At 45.9% G+C, this 26,896-nt stretch overlaps 1 protein-coding gene across 1 annotated transcript in view; it reads left to right on the top strand.

The window, feature by feature from the left end:
• LOC120760647 (transmembrane protein 132B-like) overlaps positions 1-26,896 on the top strand; it is a 201,320-nt gene that overhangs the window by 46,938 nt on the left and 127,486 nt on the right. Inside the window, exon 2 of the mRNA XM_040081123.2 lies at positions 15,138-16,017. Coding sequence (XP_039937057.1) covers positions 15,138-16,017 — 880 coding nt within the window. The remainder of the gene's footprint in view (positions 1-15,137; positions 16,018-26,896) is intronic.

Below are 26,896 nucleotides of genomic sequence, written 5' to 3'. Positions count from 1 at the left end.
GGTGAGTAAAGATGGCAAAATAAGCTTTTTCTGCCAGCAATTGAATTTGCAGTGCGAGATGCATCCACGGCTGTTATTCCATATCCGTGCACGGAGAGGCAGAAATTCCTGTGGCTCAAGACATCAGCCTTGTTCCCATCCTCTCCCAACAGGACAACTCCTTACCCTGGGCTGGAATGTGGTGATGGGACAGTGTGGGAGCCTGAATGTCCTCGGTGCTCGGGGTGGCACTGCAGAAGTGGGGGAGGTGTGAGTTTCCCCACCTGGTGTGTTTGGGGTCTTTCTTCTTGTCCCAAATTTGGTCTCATCTCTTTGTGTCTGACTGACAGAGCAGCGCTGTGGTTCCTGAGGGCTGATTACAGCTTTGTCCCTGTGTCCTGATGGGACAAGGGACCCTCTCCCCTTGTCCCGTGCCTCATTTCTCACTCTGGCTGAGACCTGTGCTTGTTCCTCCAGGAGGAAGGAGGGAACACACTCAGGCTCCTCGCCATGAGGCCCAAGTCTACCAGAATAAGAGTGGTGAGGTTGGCAGAGGACAACCTCGACCTAACTGGCATGACATTCGTCATCAGTCAGATGTTGACTTTTATGCCCAGGTAGATGTTGAGGCCAGCAGATAAATATGCTGCCTGAGAAGTTATCTAAATAAATTTTCCAGATCAAGGCACCGTGCAGAAGAGCCAAGAATAATTAATCTCAGAGTGCCTGGGAGAAGCAGCTGTTCTCCCAGCACAGGGGGAGAAGCAAGGGTAGAAGGGGAGGTGAGGAGGGTCCCAGGTAAAGTGGTACAAATATTGCAGCTCCTGGGGGAGAACGCTGTGCTGGAGGGACCTTCGAGGCAGGAAAGCTTTTCTACCTGATCCAGCTGGGTTAAGGGCAAGGCATCCTCATCCCAGAGGAGAAAGAAAGGTTTCAAAGTAGCTTTTTGGACCAATCATTGGTGGCTTGGGGTTTTTTAAATGGAAATAGTGAGTTGTCACTCTGTGTACAGTCAAGCTTCACTTCCGCTCCTGCCACCTCCTCTTTGCTCACTGCTTTTCCCATCGCTTTCTCCTGGACTCTTGCCTCCTGCTTTTCCTTGGGAGTGTTTTTCCTGCCTACTGCTGTCTCCTCTCTCCCTGTGCTGATTCACAGGGCCAAACCTGTCAGCCTTGAGGAGTGTCTGAGCTCAGGCTGCGCGTTGTGCCTCTCTTGGCGCGTTCCCCCGTGACGAGCATCCTGCTGCAGCTGGGCGCCGTGGGCTCGGGATCACCCGTGGGTGTCCGAAAGGAGAGGGTCCCTTCCTCGGCACCCGGGCCAAGCCCACCTCAATCAGCACAAGTGGGAAGCACCTGCACTTCCTCTAGCCTCACTGGGAGCTGCAGGAGTTCAGGCCCTTTTGAGGACAAGCAACTTTTGAAATGTGCGCAGGAGCGTTGGGTTGGGTTTGGTTTTTTAAGTGCTGGCGTTTGAGATTTCGGATCTTGCTGCTGTGTGTTTGCCAGTAGAAATAAGCGTAGGTGGGACTTGGATGGGACCAGTGTCCCACTGAGCCTGGGGGTGTCTGGTGTTACTCCAGCTCCCTGGGTCACTCACTGAGGGTTTGTTAATTCTGAGAACCAACCTGGAGCAAAGTCCAGACTAATATCTGTCTGCTTCCCTTTAAAGATTCAACACCTAGTGTCATGTTAGTAGATTCCTGGCAGTTGCTTCTTGCAGATATTTGAAATGCTGATGTTCCAAATGAGTCCTGATCCAAAGTGCTCATCCTGCAGGTGGAAGTTTTACCTCATAAATTCATTAATCATCAGATCATTATCAAAATCATTACATTTTACCGTTTTCCCCATGTTTATTTTACACTTGCTCTAGATTCGCACTTCTGATCCATTGTGGGTGTTGTCTGTGTTTTAAGTTCACATTCTACAATGCAGTTCCCATCCCAGCTCTGAAGGAAAATATAGAACCAATTTTAATGACAATGTACAATTGTACTGACATGTCCCAAAGCCTGGGGAAACCTGTCCATTAAAAAATAATGGAGTAGGAAGTCCTGGCATAAAGTAAAGCCTTGAGTGAAATTCCATAGCTTCATGGACTGTTAATTCTTTATTAGGTTTTCCTAAGACTGAGATAAAAGGCATTTTATCTTTTTTAAGGTTTGCATTAACATGTCATTGAGTTTTATAGATACATTGATCTTCATTTGGCTAATCGGGAAAGGGTAATAGAAATGTGTGTTAAATGCCAGAGCAAAGATATCTCTGCAGCACTTCAAATTTTTGTGTTATTTTTATTTATTAAGTTTTCTTCAGATACAGAACTGCGGTCACTGTCAAGTTGTGAAACTCCTCTCACTGTATATTTTTATTTGCTGTACTGGTTAATTTTCTTTTTTTTTTCCTTTTTTTTTTTTTTTTTTCCTCTGCCTTTGCTTTCAAGTTAATTTGGCGGTGAAGTTGATGTGTCTTCACTAAAAACTAACAGAGAGAATTGACAAGTTTTTAAAAGATACTGTTGTGTCTGGTGCATTCTTGCCTCTCTTGGCTATCTGAGAATCTTCTTTTTACACTGTGTTCCAATCTGAGATGGAGCACTGAAGTGTGTCTTTGGATTTAGAGACAAATCTGAATCTGACTGATGTCAATTTTTTTTTTTTTTTTTTTTGCTGCTGCTGCCCACAAAGAAAGATGAAGGTCTGCAGTTTTCCAGGAAAATGTACCAGGCCATGGACATGGCTGGGATGAGGGAGGTGGCACATGGAGCACCTGGGAAAATAAAGATAATTCTTTATCCCCTTCTCCTAATGGTGAAATGTGGGCTTGGTGGAAGCTGGAGGGACTTTGGGATCCAGTCAGACTTTGGAGTTTCTCTCTGCTCTTTTTTGGGTCAGCAGCTCTCGGTAATCGTCAGTGCCTCGCTTGGCTGCGGCTTCTCCCAGGGGTTTAATTGTGCCTGTCTCCAGAGAAACAAATCCCTCACACCAGACTCACTGTGTGCATTTAATAAGGAAGTCTCTATGGATAAAACTTTATTAACAGCTGTCACTGTTAATGAAGATTGGACAGTGGTCGGTGCATTAGCTCTCTGATGAAGGCATGTGAGAGGGAAATAAAATGAAAAATTATTTTTGTCTTCTCTGTGCCGAAGCTGTACATCCTCCACCAGTTCTGTATGTGCACAAGGGAGGGCCAGGGGGAAGAATTGGATTTTTGTGCTTCTCTGCAGCTGGAGAGATCTCAGCCCTGGCTTGGGTGCTTGTTCCCAGCCTCATCACATCCCACGGCACCTTGAGAAACAGGGAGTGAGTGAAGCCCTGAATCCAATCCCCTGGGCAGCGCTGTGTGCTGCTCACCCTCCCTGCTTGTCAGCTCTCAGCAGGGAAATCTTCCTCTCCTGCTGCTGAAAGGCCTGAAAGGACTTCACTGACAGGGAATGGGCACAGCCTGGGTGGTTTCAGAGATGAAACCATTTCCCCTCCATGTCCAGGGTTTATTCCATCCTTTCCTTGCCAACCACTCCTGCCAAGCCAAAGCATCAGAGCAGCTCAGATCTTACATCTCATCCTCAGCTCCCAGTCCTGCAGCCTCCAGCAAATGCTTATTTTAGCACCAGCTGGCTCTGATACCTTTGAACTCTCTGATATGAGATTAAATGTTAATTTATTACATATCATTATAGGATTATATGTTATCTCTAGGATAATGGAATCCAAATGTTAGAATAGCGTGTTTGAGATTTAGTGCTTGTACACATATCCCTCCACTCAGGAAACAAGAATTGCTAAAGGCAGAAGACAGAACAGGAGGTGAATTAATCTGTCTGATCACAGCTAGCTGAGAGCTCAAGCTCTGGAAGAGTAAAACCAGAGGTTCATAATCTTTTTGCAGAGTTCAGAAGCAGAGAAGTTGACTGAATTTTCTAAAAAATAAATAAGTATGAAGAAATTGTTATCTGCTCTGGCTGTTCCATGGGCAAAATCCCATGGATAAATTATGCAGCGCAAATTGTGTGCTTGGCTCTAGATATAAATGCCAGACAAAGCAGAGTGCTGAAGTGACCTGGATGCTGAATTTCTGCAGAATTTCATTCTCTAGGCTGTGGGTAGGTGAGCAGTGCCGGATGTAATACGATCTGACTTGAGCTTGAATTGACTCAAACTTGAACTGCACTTGTGATGTTTCCACACAGAGGTTTCGAGGTGATGCCACGGAGCAGAAGGTGAACACGGCTCTTTTGCTGTCCCTGTCACTGCCCACGATGGCATTTTCAGATGGGCAGATGCTGAAGCTGAGCTCTGGTGAGCTCATTCTCAGCACACCCAGGTGCCGTGCCCAGGCGCGCTGGGCTGTGACAGCCATGTCCCGTGACTCCTACTCAGTTTTATAATTCCCCTGTCATTGGGAAAAGAATTAGATCCAGCTTTTCGCTTTCTCAGGCAATCTCAAATCTGCTCTCATTTACTCCTCTTGACTCTTGAAGGGTTTGAAAATGCTGTCAGCTAATGCTCATTATCTTTTATTGCATTAATACATTGACACCAGTGAACCACACTGCGAGTGTGACCTCATCCGGATTTGGGTTTTGCTCAAGAGTTTTTATTCTTCACCTCTAAGCTGATACTTGTCTGCGAGCAAGGTAACGGTACTTGGTGCCTCACAGCATGAAAGTCACAATAAGGTTTCCCTCTCTTTACACACAAATATTTTGACAAGATCTCCTTGAACTGCCTCCTCCAGAGCTACCGGGAATTCTCATTGTGCTTAGAAAATCAAACTCTAAATTGTGAATCGGCAGCAGAGAGAGAAACAAACACCCAAGGAGTCCTGGGTGAGGCTCCTTGTGCCGTTCTCCACGTGTGAATGACAGGCTGCAGCCTTGGATTGCCGCAGGAAGAGAGCAGCGGTGCCGGGGGAGGGTTATTTTGTCCTTTCTGACAGCATCTGCCGTAAATTTGTAAAATGTGTCAAATGCGTATTCATAAAGTAAAATAATGCATTCGAGCATGAGAAATCCTGCTTTGTTCTGGTGCCGGGATGTTCAGGAAGCGAGGGAGCAGGGGAGCAGGTCAGCAATCACACTTGGAATGCAAAGCTCTCGCACTCAGTAACAAATTAACGGAGTTGCTCCAGGCTGTTGTCATCCAAAAATAAAAGGTTGAATTAAGTAAAGAAATCCGAGACAAACCGGAAACTTTTGTTCTGGGTATTTCAGGCAGGGGAGAAGGAACAGGCTGTCATTTGAAAGGAAGGATTTGTGTTTTCATGTGCTGCTCCTGGAGAGGCAGAGGTGAACTGGTAACTCGGTGATGTCTGAACTGCAGAGCTGGGCAGGTGTGGTCGCTCCTGGGGGAGTCAGAGAGCACACAGTGCTCTGGGAGTCTGCTCAGGGGAACACTGGCTGCTGCCGAGAGCAATGCCAAGTGCAGGACAGAGCCTGGGTTCCGAGAAAAAACACCCAGACATCTCTGGACGAAGGGTGGGGAGTCTGTAAAGCCATGGAGATTTTTGTTTGCAGCAGCTAAAAGGCTGCATGACCTCGCAGGTCTCTGTCCTGGAACTCTGTAGCTCGTGCTTGGATTTTCCAGTGGAAATCCTGACCTAGAGAGGCTGCAGACACTTGGAATGATCTCTGTGCACCTGTGATGGTGGGATGGGGACACAAATCTTGCTGGAGGCGACTGCCTGCACCTCTGGAGCTCAGCAGGGAGACCTGGGTGACAGCTGACTCCTTTGCACAGACCTAAACCTAAGGTTTAACCAGGGATTTAACTGCCTACACTAACAGTGCCCAAACCCAGCACGGCTGGGCAGGGTCAGCGCCGCTGGGAGTGATCCAGAAATGGGCAGTGAGAGCAGAACTGCTCCCAGTGAGCTCAGAGCAGAGCAGAACTGCTCCCAGTGAGCTCAGAGCAGAGCAGAACTGCTCCCAGTGAGCTCAGAGCTGTGGGGCTGCTGCCTCACCCTGATTTTGCTCTGGGTGTCTGTGCTCTGTCTGGTCGTGGTCCCCAGCAGGGCACAGGCTCCTCCTGGGATTCCAGTCACAGTGGGATATGGATGTGTGCCGGTGAGACAGAGGATTTTCTCTGAATTCAAGACATATCTGTGTTGTTAATAACTTTACAGGGGGTTTATGATAAGCTGCTTTTGTGGTTTCACGCCGCTCTTTGGGCCCATCGGTTCGGAGCTCGTTGCCTCCAAGAGCTTTGAAATAAAAGGATGGAGAATCCAGTGAAAGCCCATTGTTCTGGAGAAAGGCTTTGGACCAACCTTGCTGCTTTCTGACAGTGCCTCTGGAGAATCAGCATTTTAATATCCTGTAATTTTCAGCTTATGCAAGGAATTTTCCAATATCTCCAAAGAGAGACGGGGAGAATCAGAAGTGCCCTACAATGAAATACCTGTGTAAGCTCTGGAAGTGGGAATGTAGAATGTCTGGAGTATTTAGAACTTCCAGTTGCTTCCCTCCATTTGGGGTTTAGGTGGCCACTGGCTACTGTCACAAGCTGGGGTTTGTAAAGGGAAGCGCAGCCAAAAATCTGTGTCCTCCAGAGGCTGAGGAGGAGGGATCAGCGCAAACCAGGGGAGAAATTATTGCTTAGGGGAAAAATGGAAAGTGCTGAAGCAGATTTAGGGAAGGATCCCTTTGAAATGACATTTGCTCCTTAAAATGGGAGTGCAAGAAATGCATTCAGCACTGTGTTTCTTTGCATTGTTTTAATGCTGAACTCAATCTGGGAGTAATGGCAACCTGACTTAATGATTTGGGGAGCAAAATAATCATCCTGAAAATTTGGGAGTGGGAGTTGAGAGGGACTCTGTGGTTCCTGGAAGGCAGCTGTGCCGTGGTGCTGTTCATAGCAGCGCCCCTCGTTCCCTGCCCATCCTTTTGAGGTGCCGTTTCCTGGGGGGTGAGGGCATTTACCCCAGCCCTCTCCTGCTGTGCCAGGGAGGAACTTTGTGAGAAATGGGGACGCACTTTGCTGTCCAGCCTTAGCTGCTTAGATCAATATCTGCAGCCAGAGAGTGATTTTAATAAAAGGCTCTCTCTCAGCTTTCCTATCTCCATGACAGATAGACCCCAGCTAACATAAATCCTGCCCTTTCTCCTGTCAGTCTCTTGGCTTTGTGTGACGTGTAGGTGTTTTGACACAGAATACAAATATTTCACAGTTGGCTAATGGTTTAGAGCATATATTTAAAAGATTTACTTTTGCAATCGCCTGGTGCCTTTAGTGAATGTGCTTGCCTTGTAAAGCCTCTCTGTTATTTGGAGAATATATCCACACACTCCCATACATGTATCCATTTTCTGTTGTTTATGAAATATCTCTGAGGGAAAATGAGTTTTGCTTTGGATAATGGTAGGGACCCTTCTCCTAACCTTCTTTTTAGCAATGAGAACCTCCAGTGGCCGTGACAAACCTTATTTATCAGGTTCCAGGAGGGATGCTCAGGGGTTGTCAGTGCTGGCAGCTGCATTAAGAGTTGTTTCTTCTCTCCAGGTAACCAGAACAAAACACCTCCGTGGATAATCAGGTGTTTTTTAAACTTCAGTTTAACTTGCAATAGTAGCTCTGTCCTTCGGTTCTTTCAGCTGATGAATTTGTGACCTTTAGACACTGCGCTAATGGCTCTAATTGTAAGTGGCAGGACAATTTCCCAGTTGCTGTTGTGTAAGAGATGCAGAGAAACTTGCCAAGAGCAGCCTGTGACTTTTAACCACTGTATTAACAGTCCTGATAGAAACTAAAAAGGGAAGTTAGGCCAGTGATCAGCCCAGCAGAGCAACTTGAGCGATTGCAACAGCCACAATAAATGAGAAAACTCAAGGGGGATTTCCTTTGTTCAGCACCCTCCCTGCTCTGAGGCTGGGCAGCCAAAGCAGCTTTGCTGGGGTCGGGACCAAGGTGGCCCTGGCTGTGCTGGTGTGATATGGGCAGAAATTCTGCTCTACAGCTCGGGGAGTTCTGAGGAGGAGGTGGCACAGGAGCTTTACTGTGCCACGCTGTGCCCTGGTTCGGATAAATACATAAATACTTCGTGATGAACAAGGAGGACCTCCTCCATCCCAGTAATAACACTGCTAACAATCATCTTCCCAGACAGCACAAATAACGAGGTAGTGGCTTAACAAGGCAGATCCTCAACCTTTACAAGTAGAGCCTCGTTTCCTTGAAGCAGGATAAATCTCTAATCTGCTGGGTATGGCACTGCTCTAAGGGTTTTTATTTTCAACTAAGTAAAAAAGTCAGGGTAAACTTTGCATTTTTGATGCATTTTCTTCACCCTACTTTGTTTGCTTGGATGTTGTGGCATCTTGTTTTGCAGTGGCTTTAGGGTCACCTGGGACGTGTTGCAGGTGAGGGAAAGCAAATTAAGAGTGACTGTACCAGGTCAGGGCACAGACCCACCTGGCCCAGCAGCCCCTTTCCAACAGCACCCAAAAGCAGGTGCTTGGTGGGAAAGAGCAAGATCCAGCAGTCACAGACGGTGCTTTCCCTAAATGTGCCCTCAGCAGCCTGGGACAGAGCTCCTGCCTTTGCCTAACCCTGATTTGGGGAGCAGAGGGAGCAGTACTCCCTCCGGAGTCCAACACTTCACGTTTTCCTTGCCAGGCTAACGGCAATTCTGAGCCTTTTTGTTTCTCTCCAGTTTTCCAAACTTTTGCTGATAGAGAATCCTGAATTAATCTTCAGGCCTCTTGGGTATTGGATTACACTCTGTCCCAGTCCTTTCTGTGGCAGCAGTGCTGGAACTGGCATGGGATGCTAATCCTTCTGTACCTATTCACTCAGTCGTAGAGGAAAATGTATGAAAGCCAATTGCTGGTCCAAGCTAAATTTAGATTTATTCAGTTGGAGTTAATTATAATCTTTATTTAGTCCCAAGCGATGCCTTCTTATCATACACTTATTATAGCTGAGAAAATTAATTTTTATTCTACCATAAAGGTGAATGTAATAATCTGGGTTCAGGGAAGGGATTACTTTAATAAGATTTATAGGCAGCCTTTCAGACAGCATGGGTTTATTACTATCTGTAGGTGGCCTTGCTGCACATATGTCTTTCAGTATGGGTGACTGTGCAAAATGCAGACAAGCACAAAACTCTAGAAAGCACCAGCTCAGAAACTTCACCATCCAACTTAATCTGCTGGCAGCGGCGAGCAGGCAAAGCACGTGCCTTGCTTTGGAGCACAATAACACAATTTATGGCTGAATGTGTGTGTGGCCTGATCAGGGATTTCGTTCATATGCAGGGTTGAATTTTGCACTTAAAAATGTATTTCAGTAGAGAAAAGATTTATGAGGCCGGAGATATTACTTTAAAGCTTCTTTGGAAGCACAGTGCTGGGTAAACACAGGCATGTGGTTTCTCTGTTAGTCCAGCCCATAAAGCCAGGTGCCTTTGTCATGTTTCCCACCGTATGAGGTTCGGAGGGAGCAATGAAAGCCTCTAAAACTTTTGGGAGGAGAAGCTTTAGTGAAGAGGGAGCCAAGAGCTCTGATGTGGCAGCGCTGCTCTGCCCACGGGCACGCGGAGCTCTGCGCTGGCCACCTCCAGCGCTGGAGTTACTGGGTGGAACGGGCTCCTCCCAGCGCTCACCCTGCAGGTATCAGCGTCCAGAAGAGGGTGACTGAATTCTCAATTCTGGACAGCCCCTGGTTTGCTGAAAGGGAGGTTGGAGTGCAGCTGGCCTTTGACCCCTCCTGGAACGAGATGGGGCAGCTCCAGCAGAGAGTGGCCAGAACGTGCAGCTGCCGAGGAGTCTGGGCAGCACAAGTCCGACACAGACATTTGGAGATGAGGATGTGAGACATTGTCCCAAGCCAACAAAAGTTAATTAAGCTCTGTTCAGTTTTAGATGTTTGGATTAAGTTCTCTCTCTCTTTTTTTTTTTTTTTTTTTTTAATTGCATCCTTTTTCTTGTCTTTCCAAACAAGCTGCTGGTCCAGCAATGTTTTGCAAAGCAAATCTCTGTCTCCACAAATGTGTAATCAAGATTGAATGTAAGGGCTGTGAATTGGTTGCAAGTCCTACATCAAGTTCTCTCCTCACATCAAATTAGGATAAGAAGAAGAGAGAATGAGAAATTTAAGGGATTTTATCATCTTTTCTCTTCTTTTCTCACACTATTATTTTTTATATCTTGACAGCTTCTGGTCTGACTTTAATGTTAAAAACGTACTGAGAGCACTTCTTAACTCTTTCTTGCAGTGTCATTTGCATTTTCAAATTATTCTGTTACAGCTGAGAGCACTAATTGTCATGGTGGCTCTTTTTCTGTGCCAGTGGGGTTCGCTGCATAACCAAGCCAAGCAGTAAAGGAGCTGTGAATGGGAGGTGATGGAATTTTTCCTGCTTTAGTTGGGTGATGGAATTCTGCCCCTCAGGGGGGAACTGTGGAGGGCTCTCCTCGTTTTCCTTATGAATGTAAAATTGAGGAGATGAGTCACAGGATGGGCTCTGAATGTAGGAAGTAAACAGTGACATCCTCCTTTCCTGGGTGTCTCATTCCATTTTGAGTGAGTCAGGGAGAGCACGAGGCGAGTGCTCATCCAGGCTCCCTAAATCCTCTCACGGCCCAGGCTTAGCCTACTCACCGCGCTCAGATGATGAATAAACTCATAGTAGACTTCCACACTGCCATCCTCCTCCTCCTTTCCCTCCTGCCAGGCTCAGCAGCAGTCAGAGTTTTCCCAGCTGTAGCCAGGCCAAATCACCTTGGCCAACCTCTGGGTCTTTGAACAGCATCCCTTGGCTAGATGAGAGAAAAGTGACCTACACAGCTGGTCCAGAATTAATTATTTTCCTATAATTGATGAGTTCCAGAATAGCTTTCCTTGTGTGGACACCCTATTCTGGGATACAGTGTGTTTTTATTCAAGGCCGATGCCTGCAATTCCTGAACAAAATAATTATTCTGAATAGAGCCATTTTTATAGTGGGATAATGTACATGTGTAGTTTGAACTTTATGGTGTTTCAGTGAGGGCTGGTGGGAGGGGCTGGTGATTTTTCTCCTGTACAGACAAGCCATTGATTGCCTCTATGAGTCATGGATAACATCATAGCACTTACTGGCACCACATTACTTGAAATTATTCCTCTTTTACAAAGAGGAGTGTCTGTATGAGCTCGCTCTGCAGTTCTGATGATGCAGCAGGAAAGATGAATTTCAACGTTTTCACAGTTTTTCCACAGGTGCAGGGTTGGCTTCTTGTTTGTTTTCAGAGGAAAAAGGATGTTGAAAGGGTTGCAGTTTTAAACAGTTGTTGTTCCTTGCACCTCCAGCTTCAGAATTACTGATGGCTTATGGAAGATTTGGCTCCTGTTAAGTAGTTTGCTAAAGCAGAGAGAAGATTTTGATCTGAAATTTGGATTCATACTCCATCAGGAACTATTTTCCTTTTTAGATGCAAAATGATGGCTTTAAAAGACTTTTCTCTTACTACAATTTAAAACAGATGTATTGTTTTTAACACTGACCTGCCACTGCCACCACTCTCTTCCAGCAGGATACTTGTTTTATTTTTCATTAAAAAGTATGAAATCTAAGAAATGTAGCTTGGATGAAATCTTGAGTTCTGTGAATGGCAGATTTTTGTTGCACAGTCCCAGCTGCAGCTGTGGCTTTGCATCCCCTTTAGTTTTGTTCCACTTTTTGTGGTGGCAGTCTGGGGTCAAGTGAGATTAAAACCAAAATCTATGGATAATTTTATGATTAGACAAAAAAAAAAATCAAGAGAACAGAACAGAAGCTTTGTTTGAGTGCTGAGCTGGGCAGGACAAGGACCAGGAAGGGACATTGCTGATGCTCAGCACTGCATCAGAGCATTGCAAGCGTGCAAGTATTGCAGCCTCCATCCTGTGCCCGGTGCTTTCCTCTCTCTCTGCTCCTCAGAAACATCACAAGGGTATTTTCTTTCCATCTGTACTCTCAGAGTTTGCAGGATGAGCTGGGCTATGAGGATATTGTCCAGCTCTTGAGGGAAGGACTTTAAGCCTAAAATTGCCGTGATGATGTTTTAAAAGCTGACCTGTTGCTCGAGGGGTCAGCAGTTGGTTAATCCAAATGAGTGTCTGAGCAGGGGCAAAGCTCCTGCAGAGAGTCTGTTACAAGGTAAAAGTTTTTCCAAAATTCCCACGAAATACCTCAATTCACATCCAACAGTGTGTTGTTTCCACACATCTCCCCTCAACACCGCCAGTGCCCCAGCAGTCTGAGCAAACCAGGCTGTTCTCCCTGAGAAAGCACTCTGGGGATGCTCATTTGGTCTCTGCTTACTTTTCCTCAGCTCTTGTTCTCTTTTGGTACCTAATTAGAGCTAACCCACGTTCTGGTCTAATGTTCTGCCCTCTTTGATCTTGCTGGAGCGCTTATTAAAGGAGCAGGTGATTTTTTCACCGCATTATTGCACACCAGAAAGCTCCAAATGTGTCTGGTTTCTGATTGTTGCTGTAAGGAGATTGATGCCGTGGTGCTGATGTGCTGAATTAAAAAGGTGGGGTGTTGGCCTGCCATCGTATGAAGTATTTCCTTTTAGATCTTCCTACAGCATCATAAAATGCTGCTAAATTCAGATATCATATTTTGTTGCAGGCTGGTTCCAGGACAAAGCCCAGCCCTGTCTGCTGATGTTTATGGCTTCCCATATAAGCCTTCAGACAAAATTTGTATCTCATTTTGTTTGAGTTACAGCGGGATGATATCCCAGTCCTCGTACCGGTTCTGAGCAGAGGCACTGAGAAGTTGCCACTGTAATGAAATGGAGGAAAGGGAAAAACATCCTTTTTAAACTTCCTGTAAATCACTGCTTGAGAGAGATAAAATATCTGCATAAAGTGTGTGTGTGGGAGTCCTGTAATGTAAACACAAATGCATTTAAGCCTTGTCTTGTTTTTGGTTGGCAACTCTGTTAGTGTTTAAATCTCCTCTGCAACCTGGTGTGCCTTGGGAGAAGGATTTTAGCTCTTGCTCCAGAAATCAGAGGGTGCTCTTGCTGCTCTGGCTCCTTGCTTATCTGTATGGCTGCAAAGTTCTTATGATAAATGCAACTTCTCAAAAGTATTGCTTTCAAATATAGTTCCATTTATTTACAATTAATCTGGAAAGGGGCTTGTCTGTGTTTGAACTTTTAGCAAAGTACCCTTCATTCCCTGTCTGCCTCAGCTCTCCCAGGATCAAAGTTCACTTTCTGCTCCTCAGTTGGGAAGCTGCCCAATGGCAGCACGTGTCAAAGTGCCCCGTAAATAAACCACTGAGCAGAAATGGGGCTGCTAAAACATCCCTTGGTGACTTTCTGCCTGGGCAGGGAGAGCACCCACTGCCCATCATCCCCACGTGGGTGAAAGATGTGGGGGGGAAGGACCAAAGTCAGTTTTCCCAAAGAGAAAATGGCTTGTCCCATGTGTGATGTCACTGCCAGTTTCTCATCACCTGGGTTTCTGCATTTCATGCGCTGGTGTGTTCCAGAGCTGGGCTGATGTTTATGATGAGAGCAAGGCAGGGGACGCCCGGGTGGGGCTGCATTTGCATTTCCCTGTGGAGCCGAGAGGGAACCCTGACCTGATCCCCACCCGAGTGGTGAGAGAGGAGATTGTTGGTCCAGTGTTTCCTGCTGAGATTTTCTTTTTTTTTGGCTGCTTTTGTATATTTTTGCATGTTTACTCATTCCCACTAGGACTATTCCAACGGCTGAAAAAAACCCCTTGACACAAGTAAATATACAGCAAAGGTATTGTGGTGAAATGAGAGGCATTTAAACAAGTGCAGATAATATCAAACTATCAGAAAACAAATGACCAGAATTTCAACTGAGAGTAAGAGTGGGGCAAAGTCAAATGGATGGGATTTGCCCTAGAATCTGTCTTTGATAAATGTAGGCTTTAAAAATACACAACCTGAAAAAAAAAAAAATAGCTTAAATATTAGAGCTTTTATCTCCGCTAAATTGTGCCTGCAAGTATCTGAGTCATCTGGCTTGAGCAGGTGTAATTGTTTGTGTATCTGCTCTGCCCAGCCCTGACAAACACTGAAATCACCACTCAGCTTCACAGAGACAACAGAGAGCTTTGACCTTAGGCTCTGTCATTGTGCCTTTGTTATCTTTGTGCATTATGGAACGGCTGCATTTTAATTCCTTGGGTTTCTGTTTGTTTCCTCTGAGGCAGTCCCAGGAGCTCGGATTCACCAGCTTTTTGTCGGAGCGTAGGAATTGTTGGTTTGAAAGAGCCACTGTTTCTGGTAGAATCACAGCCCGGACTGAATGTGTCTCACTGTTAATTAGAGAGCAGCCCAAACCAAAGATGTCTGTTTGATCCCTCCCTCCCTCTGGAATCTTTTCTTTCCTGGGAAAAATCGCTCAGTGCTGGCTGGAGGATGGACCATTGTGTTGTAGAGAAACTGCTTTGGTTTCCAAATGTGTTTCATTCTCCTCAGGAATTAAACCAAAAAGTCCTTCTGAGTGTCTGAGAACCTTCTGTGTGTAAAGAATTTCTCCTTCTCTCACATTCACTCTTGCCTCTAAATCCAGCCCACTGAGACCTCTGTCAAACCCCATTTATTTTAGTGTGAAGAGTTTTGGTTTCAAGAACATGAAGCTTTTATCAGGTTCTCACTAACTTCCAAGCTGCTGACCTGGCAGAACGGATTGGGAGTGATGCAGATGTTCAGCTCCCATTGCTTTGTGTGGTAGTGATGGTAGATTAAGGAAAATGTTCAGTTTTTACTGCTTAAATGGTACTGTTTTACTGCTGCTAATATTCAATATGCCAGTTTCTTAGGCACAATGAAACATGGGTGAGAAGAAGCTGGAAAGTTTGATGATAAAAGAAAAAAAAAAAATAGAGTGCCAGTAAAAAGTTTTGGAAGTTAGTTTGGGATCTGGCCAATCAATCCTCTCCTTGTGGTAGCCAGTACTTGATCAATGTCTTTTGAGCAGATAACAGATTGGGGAAGGTGGAAAGAGAGCTGATGCAATGTTCCCAGCCTGAGCTTTGAACAAAAGTGTTATTCCATGGTACCAGTGTCAGATTGTTCCATAATCCCAGCAGTACTGATCTCCTGTGATCCATTGCTTTTGTCAGAAACTGAGGGCTGTGCTAAGCAAACATTTGAGTTGTTTTTCTGTTTCCTTTTCTCTTTGGCCCGCAGTGGTGGAGAGCCGAGGAGGGATCATGGACAGCATCCAGAGATTCTCAAACCTGCCAACCTATCTCCCTGCGAGCCCTCACATCTCCAACGCTGATATTTTCTTCTTCCTCAAAGAAGCCAACCAGGATATCATGAGGAACTCCAGTTTGCAGTCCAGGGTGGATTCATTCTTTATATACAAAGCCAAACAGCCACCTGTCCTAAATGCCACGTACGGACCCTTTTCTGTTGAGCAACCCGTTCCCTTGGACCTCATGCTGACTTCTGCATCTTTTGGTTTCACAAATAAATTCACTTTTAATTGGAAATTAAAATCCCACATAATCAACAGCTCAATCTATTCCAACAAGCCTAAAATACAAACCTTGTTCTATATTGCGGGGAAGGACTGGGACGACTACGACTCGGAGGAGATGCTGCCTTGCGTGAAGATGTTTGCTTTCCTGGAGTCTAGGGAAGTGGTGGCCAGCTGCAGGTTGACAGGCCACCTAGGATTATGTGTCGTGGAGCTGGAATTGTCTCCCAGCTGGTTCAGCTCCCCTCCACCCCTGGTTTCAGAGGAAACTGCCTCCCTGGAAGGGATTACTGTGGAGCTCTTCTATAAGATTTATACGGCGGATGGGGAATGTTCTCCAGAGGATGTGAAATGGGAGAACAATATCCACACAGGTGAAGAGAACGACCACCAGGCTTTATCAGCTATGGAGAGGATTGGTAGCATCGTTGTTTACCCAAATCAAGACAAATTAAAGCAGTCCTCGCTGAGGGTGGATGAAAATATCATTATTAACTTACCACTCAGCCCGGTCAGAGAGGGTGACATTGTGACCTTCCACGTTTTCCTGGCTGATTACTCGCTAGCAGACCAGTTTGTATTAAGGTAAGAGAATTTTTTAAGCACTGTATGCAAAACAAATTGGGGCAAATCAACGCTGGGTGTAAATCTTTTAGTGTTCTCATGAGAGAACTTCTGCATTTCCTCTTCAATGGGGGAAAACTGTAAATAGTCTTGAATTGTCCGTGTGGATGACACTTTTTGGAACGTGGGCGTTGATTTTAAAGTATGGGCTATAAATGTTTGATTATTTTTAGTTTTAATTCTGTTTACTTCTAGTCGTTATTCTGCCTCTGTAAGTCAGCCAGGGTAACTGCTGCGATGCGTTTTGCTAGAGTTTGCAGGAGGGTTTTTTGTTTCTTGGGTGAAGTTTCCTCTGTTTTTATTGACTTTATTATCATCATCTTTCTAAAATGCACGGGCTACATCTTGCACGGGTCAAATGTGGTGAGAACTCTTTTGTTGCGTTGTGCAGAGGGGAGCTGAGAGGTGAGAAAATGAGCTCAGCCTGTGGAGGAATCCTTTGGCAGAGTCAGGATTTGGGACCAAACTTTGCAAGTTTTCTTCAGTTTTCCTGTAAGATCAGCCCATCCTGCTTCCTCAAGCTTTTGACTGCTTGTTTCGTGGCCCATTTTTGTTTTAAGTTTGGGGGCTCTCTGTTGACCTTTCCTTGCGAATCTGCCTGTAATAGGAGAATTCAGGCATTTTTAACCCCCCCAGGGTTAGTGCTGCGGACCTTTTTCGTCCTTAGCTGTCAGACTCAGGGTTCAGAGCTGCATAGGGACCAAATTCAGAGAGAGACATGAGCCAAACTGGGGGAATAAAAGGGCCAAAAGGTAATTGGAAAGTGTCATCTGCTGTAAGGATGCGAGGCTCCTGGGAAGGAAGGAGCTGCAGCCCGTGCAAGGAAAGCTCAGAGCAGACTCGTGCCTCACTTCCAACTTTTTGATCCGAGAACGATGGGAGCAGAACATGACAGAAGTGCACTTTGGGGACAGATGTTGAGGAAACAGACAGCAAACCTTATGCAGCACTTTCAAATCATCCAGCATTTGTGAAATAGCACATGCATATTAATAAAGTTACAGATCGCCGCCCGAACTGGGGACAATTGGTTCACAGCACAGCGCTGCTAACGGGGGGAAATATGTGAGAAATATAATGAGGTTTAACCAAACTTTAACAGCTTTGGGTCAGGAAGGGGCTTCCTTTAAACACAACTTATTCATGCTTTTCCGTGGATTTGCTGTTTTTAATTTGTTAAATATGAATTTGGCCAGCTTCCACCGTCAGAAGATGGACTGGCCTCACGGAGCAGCGGGGTTTCAGCAGGCGTGTATTGATCCTCAGCGCTATAGCAGAGAGATTATAGAATTTGCCTAAGGCTCTGCAAGGATTTAACATCAGCTCTTAATTCTCAGGGTTTTGTTCTCTTCCCCACACCACAGATAAAATTCCCAAGGTATTAGAGACAACCTAAGACGAGGATGTTTTCTTGCCACTGGATTTTCTAAAGTAGCATTTACCTCGTAACAAATGGTGCAAGGGTAGAGTTTTGATATTCCTGCTGGCCAGGAAATAACCAAAAGCCTCTTGCAGAGACAATTCTGAAATGCTGTCTTTCAAAAGCAAAATAGACCCTGGAAGCACTGAGCAAGTGACTAACCTGGGCTTTCAGGGAAGCAGAAAATGAGGGAGCAGCCCCAGGATGATCCCTGAGAGCCTGGCTACTGCTGAGAGCTCACTTCATCCCACAGCCCATGGGATTTGCGTGGCTCCAGCTGCCAGATGTTCTCCCAACGTGTGGAACGTCCATCTCAGCGCTCCTGAGCTGCTGGGAAGGCAGTCAGGTTTCCATGGGGATTTCCTTCTCTGAAAAGTGTATGGGATCTGTTCATCTCCAGGAAATGTTTCTGTTACAATAAATCAGCATGTTTTACGTGCCCAGAAATATTTCCTTGGAAAATTCACTGTTGGCTCTCTGTAGTCTAGCCTGTCTGGGCTTTTATTTGGCTTTGCTTCCATTGTGCTTTTCATCAGAGAAACCGAAAGTATTTTTATTTACCCTTCGGCTGGATGCTGAAAGTGAGAGGCAGAATGCAATTCTGCTAGTGGTTCACCTGTCCTTTAGAATGGAAAGAATACCTGCAACTGTTGCTGTGATTATTTTGAATTATATATGTTGGGTCCATGGAGAGATTTTCCAGCTGAAGTTTCCATGGAAGGCAGGGAATGATGCTGAGGGAAATACAGGCACTGTAGTGCCTACATCTAATTTATGCAGTTTCCCTCACCAGCATTCCCTGTTTTTCTGCTCAATGCTAATGTCTGTGAAAACCCAGAAGGTTCTTATATACATAGAATTTCTGTGTGCTATAGCCAGAGAAGAATGCATTGAAGTGAATGTTTGCCTTGGGAAATATATTTTTTGCCTAATGTAACTGATAGTTTTTAATCATATCTGTTGTAAGTGTAGCAGGGTCTGGCTCATAAGAGAGGATAGATCAAAACCAAGTCATTCTCAGCACAGCATTTGATGCCAGCCTTGAGCTCTGACAAGATGCAAAGGATATGCTCAATTTTATGCACCTCTTTACTATTTCATGCTGTGCTGCATAGTATTTTATGTTATGCTGGATTTCTTCCTCGCAGAACTGACTTCAATTCTCACATGGGAGCTGATTCTTTTTTGTTTTGGTGAAATCTGTGATTCTTAACCAAGCTTGGAGGCTGAAGAGCAGTTGGAAGCAGGTCCTTGATTCAGCAATGTGCTGTGTTCTTACATCCCCGTCCTCCCAGTCACAGCACTTACAGGTGACGCTGCAGCTTGTTTGTGAACCTCCAGCCATCACTTCCAGTCCTTTCTGTCAGTCCAAACTGGTTTTGCTCGGCTTGAACTCAGTCTTAGTTGGTTGTTTCCGTTCAATAACTTGAATTTCAGGTGGAGTTGGAGGTATTTTAAGTAAAATACGTTTGTTTCTTCTCCTGCTGGAATGCAGCCAGCGTGGCTTGGTGTCAGCGAAGGACAGGGATGTGTCAAGGGGTAGAATCTGGGGACTCAATGTGCATTTAGTGCCTTTGCTGTGCCTGCCACTCCTGTTGCTGGCTTTGTTGGCAGATGATCTATACGTGTGTGCCATGAAATGCTTGTGACACTGGAGATTAATTTGTGGCCTTGCTGGTCTGATCCACCGCAAAATTCACTGTCCGGGAAGATAAATTTTACCCATTATGTTTGGTGGCTTGTCACTAAGCATAGTTTAACTGTAAAGGAAGGTGAAATGTGCTATGTGGCTGTGATTAAACTCTTTTATGGGCCACCTTGTTTAAAAAAAGGGAAAAAAGGGCAGAAATGAAGGACAGCTTTGAGATTCCAGCAGGACTCGTGCATACTTCAGTGGCACAAATTTCCAGGCACTTTTTGTCCTTTGATGTGCTGGAGTATCTCTGTTTCCTTCTTCACCGACAAATTAGATGAAATGTAGTAAATGAGGAAAGAAAAGATGGAAATCATGGCTACAGAAGGGGCAGCAGCAACTTTAGTGCTAATTGCTAAACAGAAGTCGTCTCCTGATACATGGAGGAGTTATAAAAGAGACAAGAGAAAACAATTCCTGCTCAACTGGAAGAGCAGAAATCTCATCTAATAGCACTGGGAATGGCTTCTATTTCTTCTGTGGTGTTTGTTATTATTTAACTCCATCTTGAGACTCGGAGGATGTATTTAAAAGAAAAATGGGAGTCGATTTGTACAGCAGGAGAACGTTTAATGAAATAAATGGACAATTGCCCCTTGGTTATAGGAAAGAAATGAGGACACTCTCTTTAGGAGCAAACAATGGATTTTTGGCTTGTTTTCCGAGTCTAAACCGTGTGTGTGAGTGAGGATGTGCTGCTGCTGGAAGCTGAGCATTAACAGCAAGTTGTCGCACGCAGAACTGGCTCTGTTGGCATTCGTTGCACGTCCTCCCCAACACCAACCACCCATCCTTCTTTTGTGCCCGGTCAGAGCAGACCTGGAGACTGGAGAAATTCCAGGAATAACAGCGAGGGGCTGAGAGCAGGTAATGAAAGCCTGGGAAGGGGGAATGGAAGCAGCAGCGGCTGCAGGGGGTGGCAGGAGCCTGCTCAGGGACCTCACTGTCACTCGGTGCCTTGGCAGCTTCAGGAGGAGGATTATCCGCTCCTCCCTGCACTGCTCCACGCAGAGCAGGACAAAGATTGCCTTTGGATTGGGGGATGAACCAGGACGAGGTGCAATCCACGCCAGGAGACCCTTCCTGATTATTCTCGCTAGGCAAAACGATATTAAGGATTTATATTAATAAACATATATCCATATGGAGGAGGTGGTGTCTCCTGCTAAGGAATAAAAATTGCACAGACCATTAAAAGTGACTTACAAGGCTTCTGCGTTAATAATGAAAGATCTGGAGAAGTCTGAGCAGTCGTCTAGAAGGCCAGAAAAAGATCATTAAGAGGATGTCTCCTGCCGGTAGCTGCCAAGAGCAAACACGGGAAAGAAAACAGAAGGTTTTGGATCTGGAAATGCGTAGAAAATGAGAGAGTACAGACTGTGGGGAATGCAGCCTGGCTGCCTGTGAGGAGGAGGCTCCACATGGCCTTCATCGCTCCCAAGCAGGCTGGTGAGGACGGGGAACCGTCACTGGGATTATTGCTGGGGAGACAAAGAAATGAGGCACAGAAGCATCATTTTAGGATCAACATTCAGCACAAATCAAAGTGGTGAGAGAGGAAAAAAAATTACTGTCCTGAAATCAGAAATGCTGGTTCAGATGCAGAAATAATCACAGAAATAAACCGTTACTGGTGGCTTGGGAATAATTTGGTTTTTAGTCCAAAATTTTAATAAACCCAGGATGAATGCTGAAAATTTTGGCTTGTCTTTTCCCTCGGAATGGAACTAGATGTAAATATGAAACAGTGGTGCTGTTAGAATAATATCAATAAAAATATCAAGCACTGCTAAGTCTGGAAATGCCAGATGTGCCTGTGCAACCTTACTTCAATCCCCAAGTACTTAGGCACTGTTTCATATTCCTCCAAGACAGATTCACCCTGGTTTTTTTCCCCAGATCTCCTGCTTAATTTGATGCCTATATTATCTTTCTCCCACAATTTTCTTTACTTTTTGTTCCTGAATGGGAAAGGAGTAACATCCTTCCAGGACACTCCTGTGAAGCCTGGGGGAGCTGTCACCAGAATGGTTTTTTTGGCTTGCATGAACCATTTCCATAAATTCTCTTTCAGAAAAGGTTGAACCGTCGTTTTATTTTTCTTAGTTCTGTTTGAGACCGGCTTGTGTCCCAGAAAAATTGGCTGTAGCTGATGAAAACCTTGACATGATGGTACGGAGTCACAAATTTCACAAAGATGCTGTATGAAGTACTTAGAGCTGAATCTCTCCTGGCTGAAGGTTTCTTCCCTGGGAGCTGCTGGCAGTCCATGGCTCTGCTGCGTCCATATCCACGAACCAACCTGGAAATAACCAATTGTGCCACGCTGGCAACTTCTCTGTCCTTCTCACGTGCCTTAAGATATCCTCCTCTGCCCTAGCCACACTGGAGAGGGAGAAGAAAAGAAACCACCCCCTCGTACAGTCTTAAAACCAGTGCAAAATGACAAAAAAAATAACTCCTCCTTAGAGCTGGAGCAATTCTAAAAGCTTAGAAAGCGATGGATCTCTGACAGGGAATAAATGATCCGGTGAATCCTGAAACACCCTGCAGGTCTACAGTCAATAAAGGTTTTTAATGGAATTTTAGATAAAGGTCAACTATGTGCTGCAATAATCAGCTGTCCATGATCACTGCACAGGCAGAGCAGCAATCCAGTGACAGAGAGAAGCCCGGGGAATTGCTGGATATTGGCTTGGAAGCGCTTCCAGATGGGATTGCAGCCTCATGGTGATAAAACAGGGGGGTTTAATTGAGATGTTTCCTGGTGGAAATTTCTGTTGCCCTGCAAAAGGGGTCCTGAACGTGCTGCTTTGTTCCTGTGCTGGTGTGGAGGTGTTGGTAAGGGGAAGGAGGATGGGGCCAGGGTCCTGGTGGCTGAGGCAGATGTTCCCACTGTCTGCTCCTTCCCTCAGCCTCCACAGCCTTGGCTCAGGGATCTCTTCTCTCCTCTTCTCTTCTCTTCTCTTCTCTTCTCTTCTCTTCTCTTCTCTTCTCTTCTCTTCTCTTCTCTTCTCTTCTCTTCTCTTCTCTTCTCTTCTCTTCTCTTCTCTTCTCTTCTCTTCTCTTCTCTTCTTCTCTTCTCTTCTCTTCTCTTCTCTCATGGGAATGAAAAAATGTTTGTCAGAGTTGGCAAGGAGGGTGGATCAAAATGCAGATTTAGATTAATTACAAACGTTTAGCCTGTGTGTGTAGCTCACCAGTGTTTTTCACTGCGAAGGTGAAGAGTTTGCTGGTTATTTTTCATTTTGGTGGTTTGGGAATATTTCATGTGTGTGTGTTAGAACACCGAGTACAGCTGGAATGAAACAAGGATCCACTTCCCACTGGAAAAGGTGTTTGGTTTGCCTTGAAACCCTACTTCTCCTTCCATTGAAGCCCTGCCAGCACCTCAGCTATCTCATTCCTCTGCACCTGTGAGCAGTGAGGATGTGGCAACGTCACGTCAGTTAATTTGCGGTATCTCATATCCAGAACCATAAAGCAGGGGAAAAGAGAAGTAATTGTGTGGATTTGGAGTTGTTTGGTGCACGGGCAGGTGTCTGACGGCCGCTCTACGATGGGTTGGTGTCGCTGTGTGTCACTGGTGGCTCTGAGTCCTGTTTGACACATCAGAGTGACACAGGAGGGTTGTGAGAGGGGCCCTGACAGGCTCTCGTGTGCCAACGTGAGCAGGCACTGCTGTGCTCTGCAAAGGGGGGGGATGTGGAAAGCGCTCCCCAGAGATCTGGAAGGCGCCGATACGCCACATGACCTGACACAAACTCTGCCTCGTTGACGGTAATGGAAAGAGATTTTACATTTCTAAATGGTTTGGGTTCTACAAGCTTGTTCGAAGCTGAACCCCATCTCCAAAGGCTTCCACACGACAGCTCCTGCTAATTAACTGCCGGCAGCTCGTGCAGAGCCGGGCGCTTGCTGCGGGGCCGGGCGTGCATCTGCAGAGCACCAGAGCCGGGACGGGCGCTGCTCCACACGCTCGTGGCGCTGAGCCTGCCCCGGGCGGGGATTTGGGAGCAGACACCGCTAACCCTTGGTCTGTGGCACCCTGTCCGTGGGAGGGTGTGTGGGGTGGGGATCCCTCCGGATGAGGAGCTGCATCAGAGGTTCAGCCTCTCCGGTACTGCCGCTGCTCTCCTCCAGAACTTGCTTTTGCTGGGGGCTGTCCTGCCTTACCTTTGCTGTGATTAGTGTTGGTGCAGCTCTGAAATGGGAAGGGAAAGCGCAGCAGATGGAATTAGAAGCTGAGTTTTGCCTGTGAGCACCCGGCTCTGAGTTCAGTTACCTCTGTTAATGAACACAAAGCTGCCTTGGGGTGACAAAACTGCTTAAATTCACAGTACCGCAAAGGGCAATTTAAGGAAGACAGCTGTAAGACAAACATTTTCTTCATCCATTCCTTTTATTTTTTTACCTTGTACTCAGGCTGGAAAAGCAGGTCAGAAAAGGTTCCTGTCTTTGGGTGATCATTTCAAGTTTGGGGCACACAGGGGCTCTCTGCAAACTGTGTGTCCTCATAAACGAGTCCCTGGCGGGGAGCTTGGGGGCAGCCTTTGTTTTGGACAATATGCTGAGTAGTCCCTGCTTTGTGCTGCCAGACAATGATGGCATTGATCAGCTTCTTGTACAGCTCTTCATTAGCTGGCAGCGCAGTAAATCACAGTCTTGTTTAAACAAGTCAGACACAACAGTGATTCGGTCGTTGATGCAGTTACTTCTCCTTCTATTCATTGCGTTCAGAGTCATGAATAGTATTAAAAGTAGAAAAATGCGACTACTTTGAAATTTCCTTTTTTCCTGGGATGTTTTAGGCCATGCATTGCTGTCATTTTATCCTGGTGAAAACCAGCTGACTCGCCTGTGAAGCTGATGAGGTATTGCTTTGAGCGAGCGCATTGATCTCAATTTCTTCATGCTCCCCCAGATGCAACAGAGAGTTGCTTTTGTCCTTGTGTTTACTCATGAGTTTTTGCATGGCCTGATAGAAGAAGGCCAGTGTGATAGTTTGCTTTGGGGAGGAAGGAATCTCAGAGCAGGAAACCAAATATTGCAAGAAAATTGTCAGCATATCGTCTCGTTGTGGGTGCTCCTCCTGCTCCCCGTGCAATTTGTGTCAATAAAAGACTCCTAAGAAATGGTTTTGGACAAGGCAGAGCAGGGAGCTGTGCTGTGTGTGAGGTTTTTAATGCTTCAAATAGCTGCCACGTCTGCCTTGGATGCTGTACTCGGCCAGGTTATGAAAGAAATCACATTAACAAAGTTATTGGATCCCAGATGAATCTAAAGAGCTGCAGGAGAAGAAAACAGTGACAAATGAGTCTGCCATTCCGAGGCACAGCAAATGGTGCTTACAGTTAAAGCTATTTCACTCCTTGCACCATTCCCTGCCAGCCCTGGAGTGCCAGGAGCCAGGATGGGGAAGCCTCGGGCTGGCAGAGCCCCCGGAGCCCCAGCAGTGGGGTCAGTGCTGAGTGACACAGGGGACAGCATGGCAGGGGCTCTTCTTGAGCTTTCCAGAGCCCTGGGAGCCGCTCCTGAGTGCTCTGGCTCTCCTCTCCCCTCAGCTGCCCCTCCAGCCCCCTGCCCTAAGCAGTGCTGGGTGTCAGTGCCCTGGGCGCAGCAGTGCTTCACCCTGTGTGAGGTTACAGGCACCCAAATAAAAGGGAAAGGTCTGTTCTCCTCAGGATCCCCAGGGAGATGCCGGGAGTATTCCCAGCAGAGCAGGAATTGTTCTGAGCAGCAGCATTTCCAGGGGTATCCCACCCAGGAGGGTGCTCTGGGGAGAGCCATGTTCAAGCAGCCCCATGTTTGTGGGGCAAGCCTGTCACCCTCTCTCTGCCCCCACCATGCTTTCCTTTAAATGGCTCACTAAGACCAAAATGTGTCTTCCTGTTCCCCCCACTGCATCCTTTCAAAAATTTTCCTGCCAAGAGGACTTTCTCAGTTCCTTTTTTTCTCTCATTGTGTGGCCCAACGTTCTGTGGTATTAATGAAGGAGTCCTCAAATGCATTTTCACGAAATCCCCATCTCTAATTGGGCCGGTCCTAGAGGACAGCGAGTGGGAAAGGCAGAGAAGCAGAAGTGTGGGATAGGCAATGCCTTGTTCATGAGCTTTCTAAGCATCTGCTCCAGTTAATGAGGGTCTGGGCAAGGAATGTGCCAAGCAGCCACAGGGAGCACGGGGATGAGCGCTTTGATGCAGATCCCTGGTGGAGGGTGGTGATAAAATGGCACCGAGTGATGCGTGGGGACAGTCTGAGAAGTGTGTCCTGTCCTGGGAGGTGGCAGACTGTGAGAATCTGGACCTGGATCCAAATGCATTGTGAGTTTTGGGTTGTTTTGGATCTGGGAGTTTGGCTCTGGCCCATCTCTAATTTAATTTGCCTGGCCAGAGTCTTCTCAGTCTTACCCAGGAAAGAGGGGTGATTTAATTGACTTCCTCAGAGTTAGTTAGGATTTGTGCCAGTAAAACTCTTTGAATTTGGTTGTGTGAAGGCACACGTGTGTGTGCCAGTGTCCTGGCTTCGTGTTTCTCTGGGAAATTTGTTAGGGACTGTGGCAACTCCGCGTGGGTGGGTGGGCAGGACACAGATGGGGAGGGAAGGGCCGTGTTTGGAGCTCTGTTTTTAATGACACACAGTAACACCAGTAGAACACTCTTAATTGTGGCATTTCCTGCTGTCATCTCCATAACGTGGTGTAAGTACCTATGCTCCTCAGCTAAGATGACTTTTGACTCACTTGCCAAAGCTAACAACCCTTTAAAAATAATTTAAACCTTTTCAGAATTATTCCCCTGATGCTCTTGGGACCAGTAGTCCTTTATTTGCCATAGAGCAGCCACAGAATGAATAGCAGCACTGTGGACTCCCTCAAACAGCGACCTTATGTGAGATGTAGCGATTACAGCAATTAAATCCTCTTTGCCAAGGCAACCAGGGCTTTATTTCTAACCGAAGTTACATTTTTTTTCCCCCCAAATGAATCTCTTCTGCATGCATTATTCATTTTTCTTTGGAACATTTAGCCTGTGCAAGTTTCACGGGCTCAGATTCAGTATTATTACTTATTAATTATTGTGTTGAGGTAATGTCTAGGACAGGCTGCCTCAAGGGGTCGGGGGGCACAGGGTTCCCCATGCAGCCAAAAGCAGAGCAAGGCCATAAACTTTGTCTCGAGATGGGGGTTGAAAATTTACCAGCGTTTGTAGAACAACTCGCGAGAGTTTGCATTTGCATTTTGCTTGACCCCAAACCCACGTCAAGGAAGTTTGGGATATTTTGGTCAGATGGATCCTTGGGCCAGTACAGATTTGACCATGCCCTTAAATTAAGTGTGTGAAGAATGTCGGTCATGTCAGCTCAGGTGTTTTGAGTCCAACTGCATTCTTGTCATTGGGGCTCTTTCCTTGAGAAGGTCAGTGGTCAACGATAATGGTTAAGGTGCAACGTATTCTTTAACAATTTTGGAGATTATAGTTTAGGATGCTCTTTGGAATCCTTTGTTTTTTAAAAAATGTGCTACTCTCTGCTTTTAAGATTACATGCGTTCGTTGTCTCTTTCTGGTATTACATAAATAGCCTCTTGATTGACAAGGAAACTAGAATGATTCTGCTTAAATCTGTACTGCTCTCCTAAGAAATCGACATTCATTATTCCTGGGATGACTGAAAGATTTACAATAGTTTATAATCTGGTATCATTTCATTCTTCTTCTTGGTATTAT

The sequence above is a fragment of the Hirundo rustica genome, chromosome 17 (assembly GCF_015227805.2).
Source record: "Hirundo rustica isolate bHirRus1 chromosome 17, bHirRus1.pri.v3, whole genome shotgun sequence".
NCBI classification, from domain to species: domain Eukaryota; kingdom Metazoa; phylum Chordata; class Aves; order Passeriformes; family Hirundinidae; genus Hirundo; species Hirundo rustica.
Note: the sequence above shows the minus strand (reverse complement) of the source record. Positions and strands in the feature narration are given on the sequence as shown.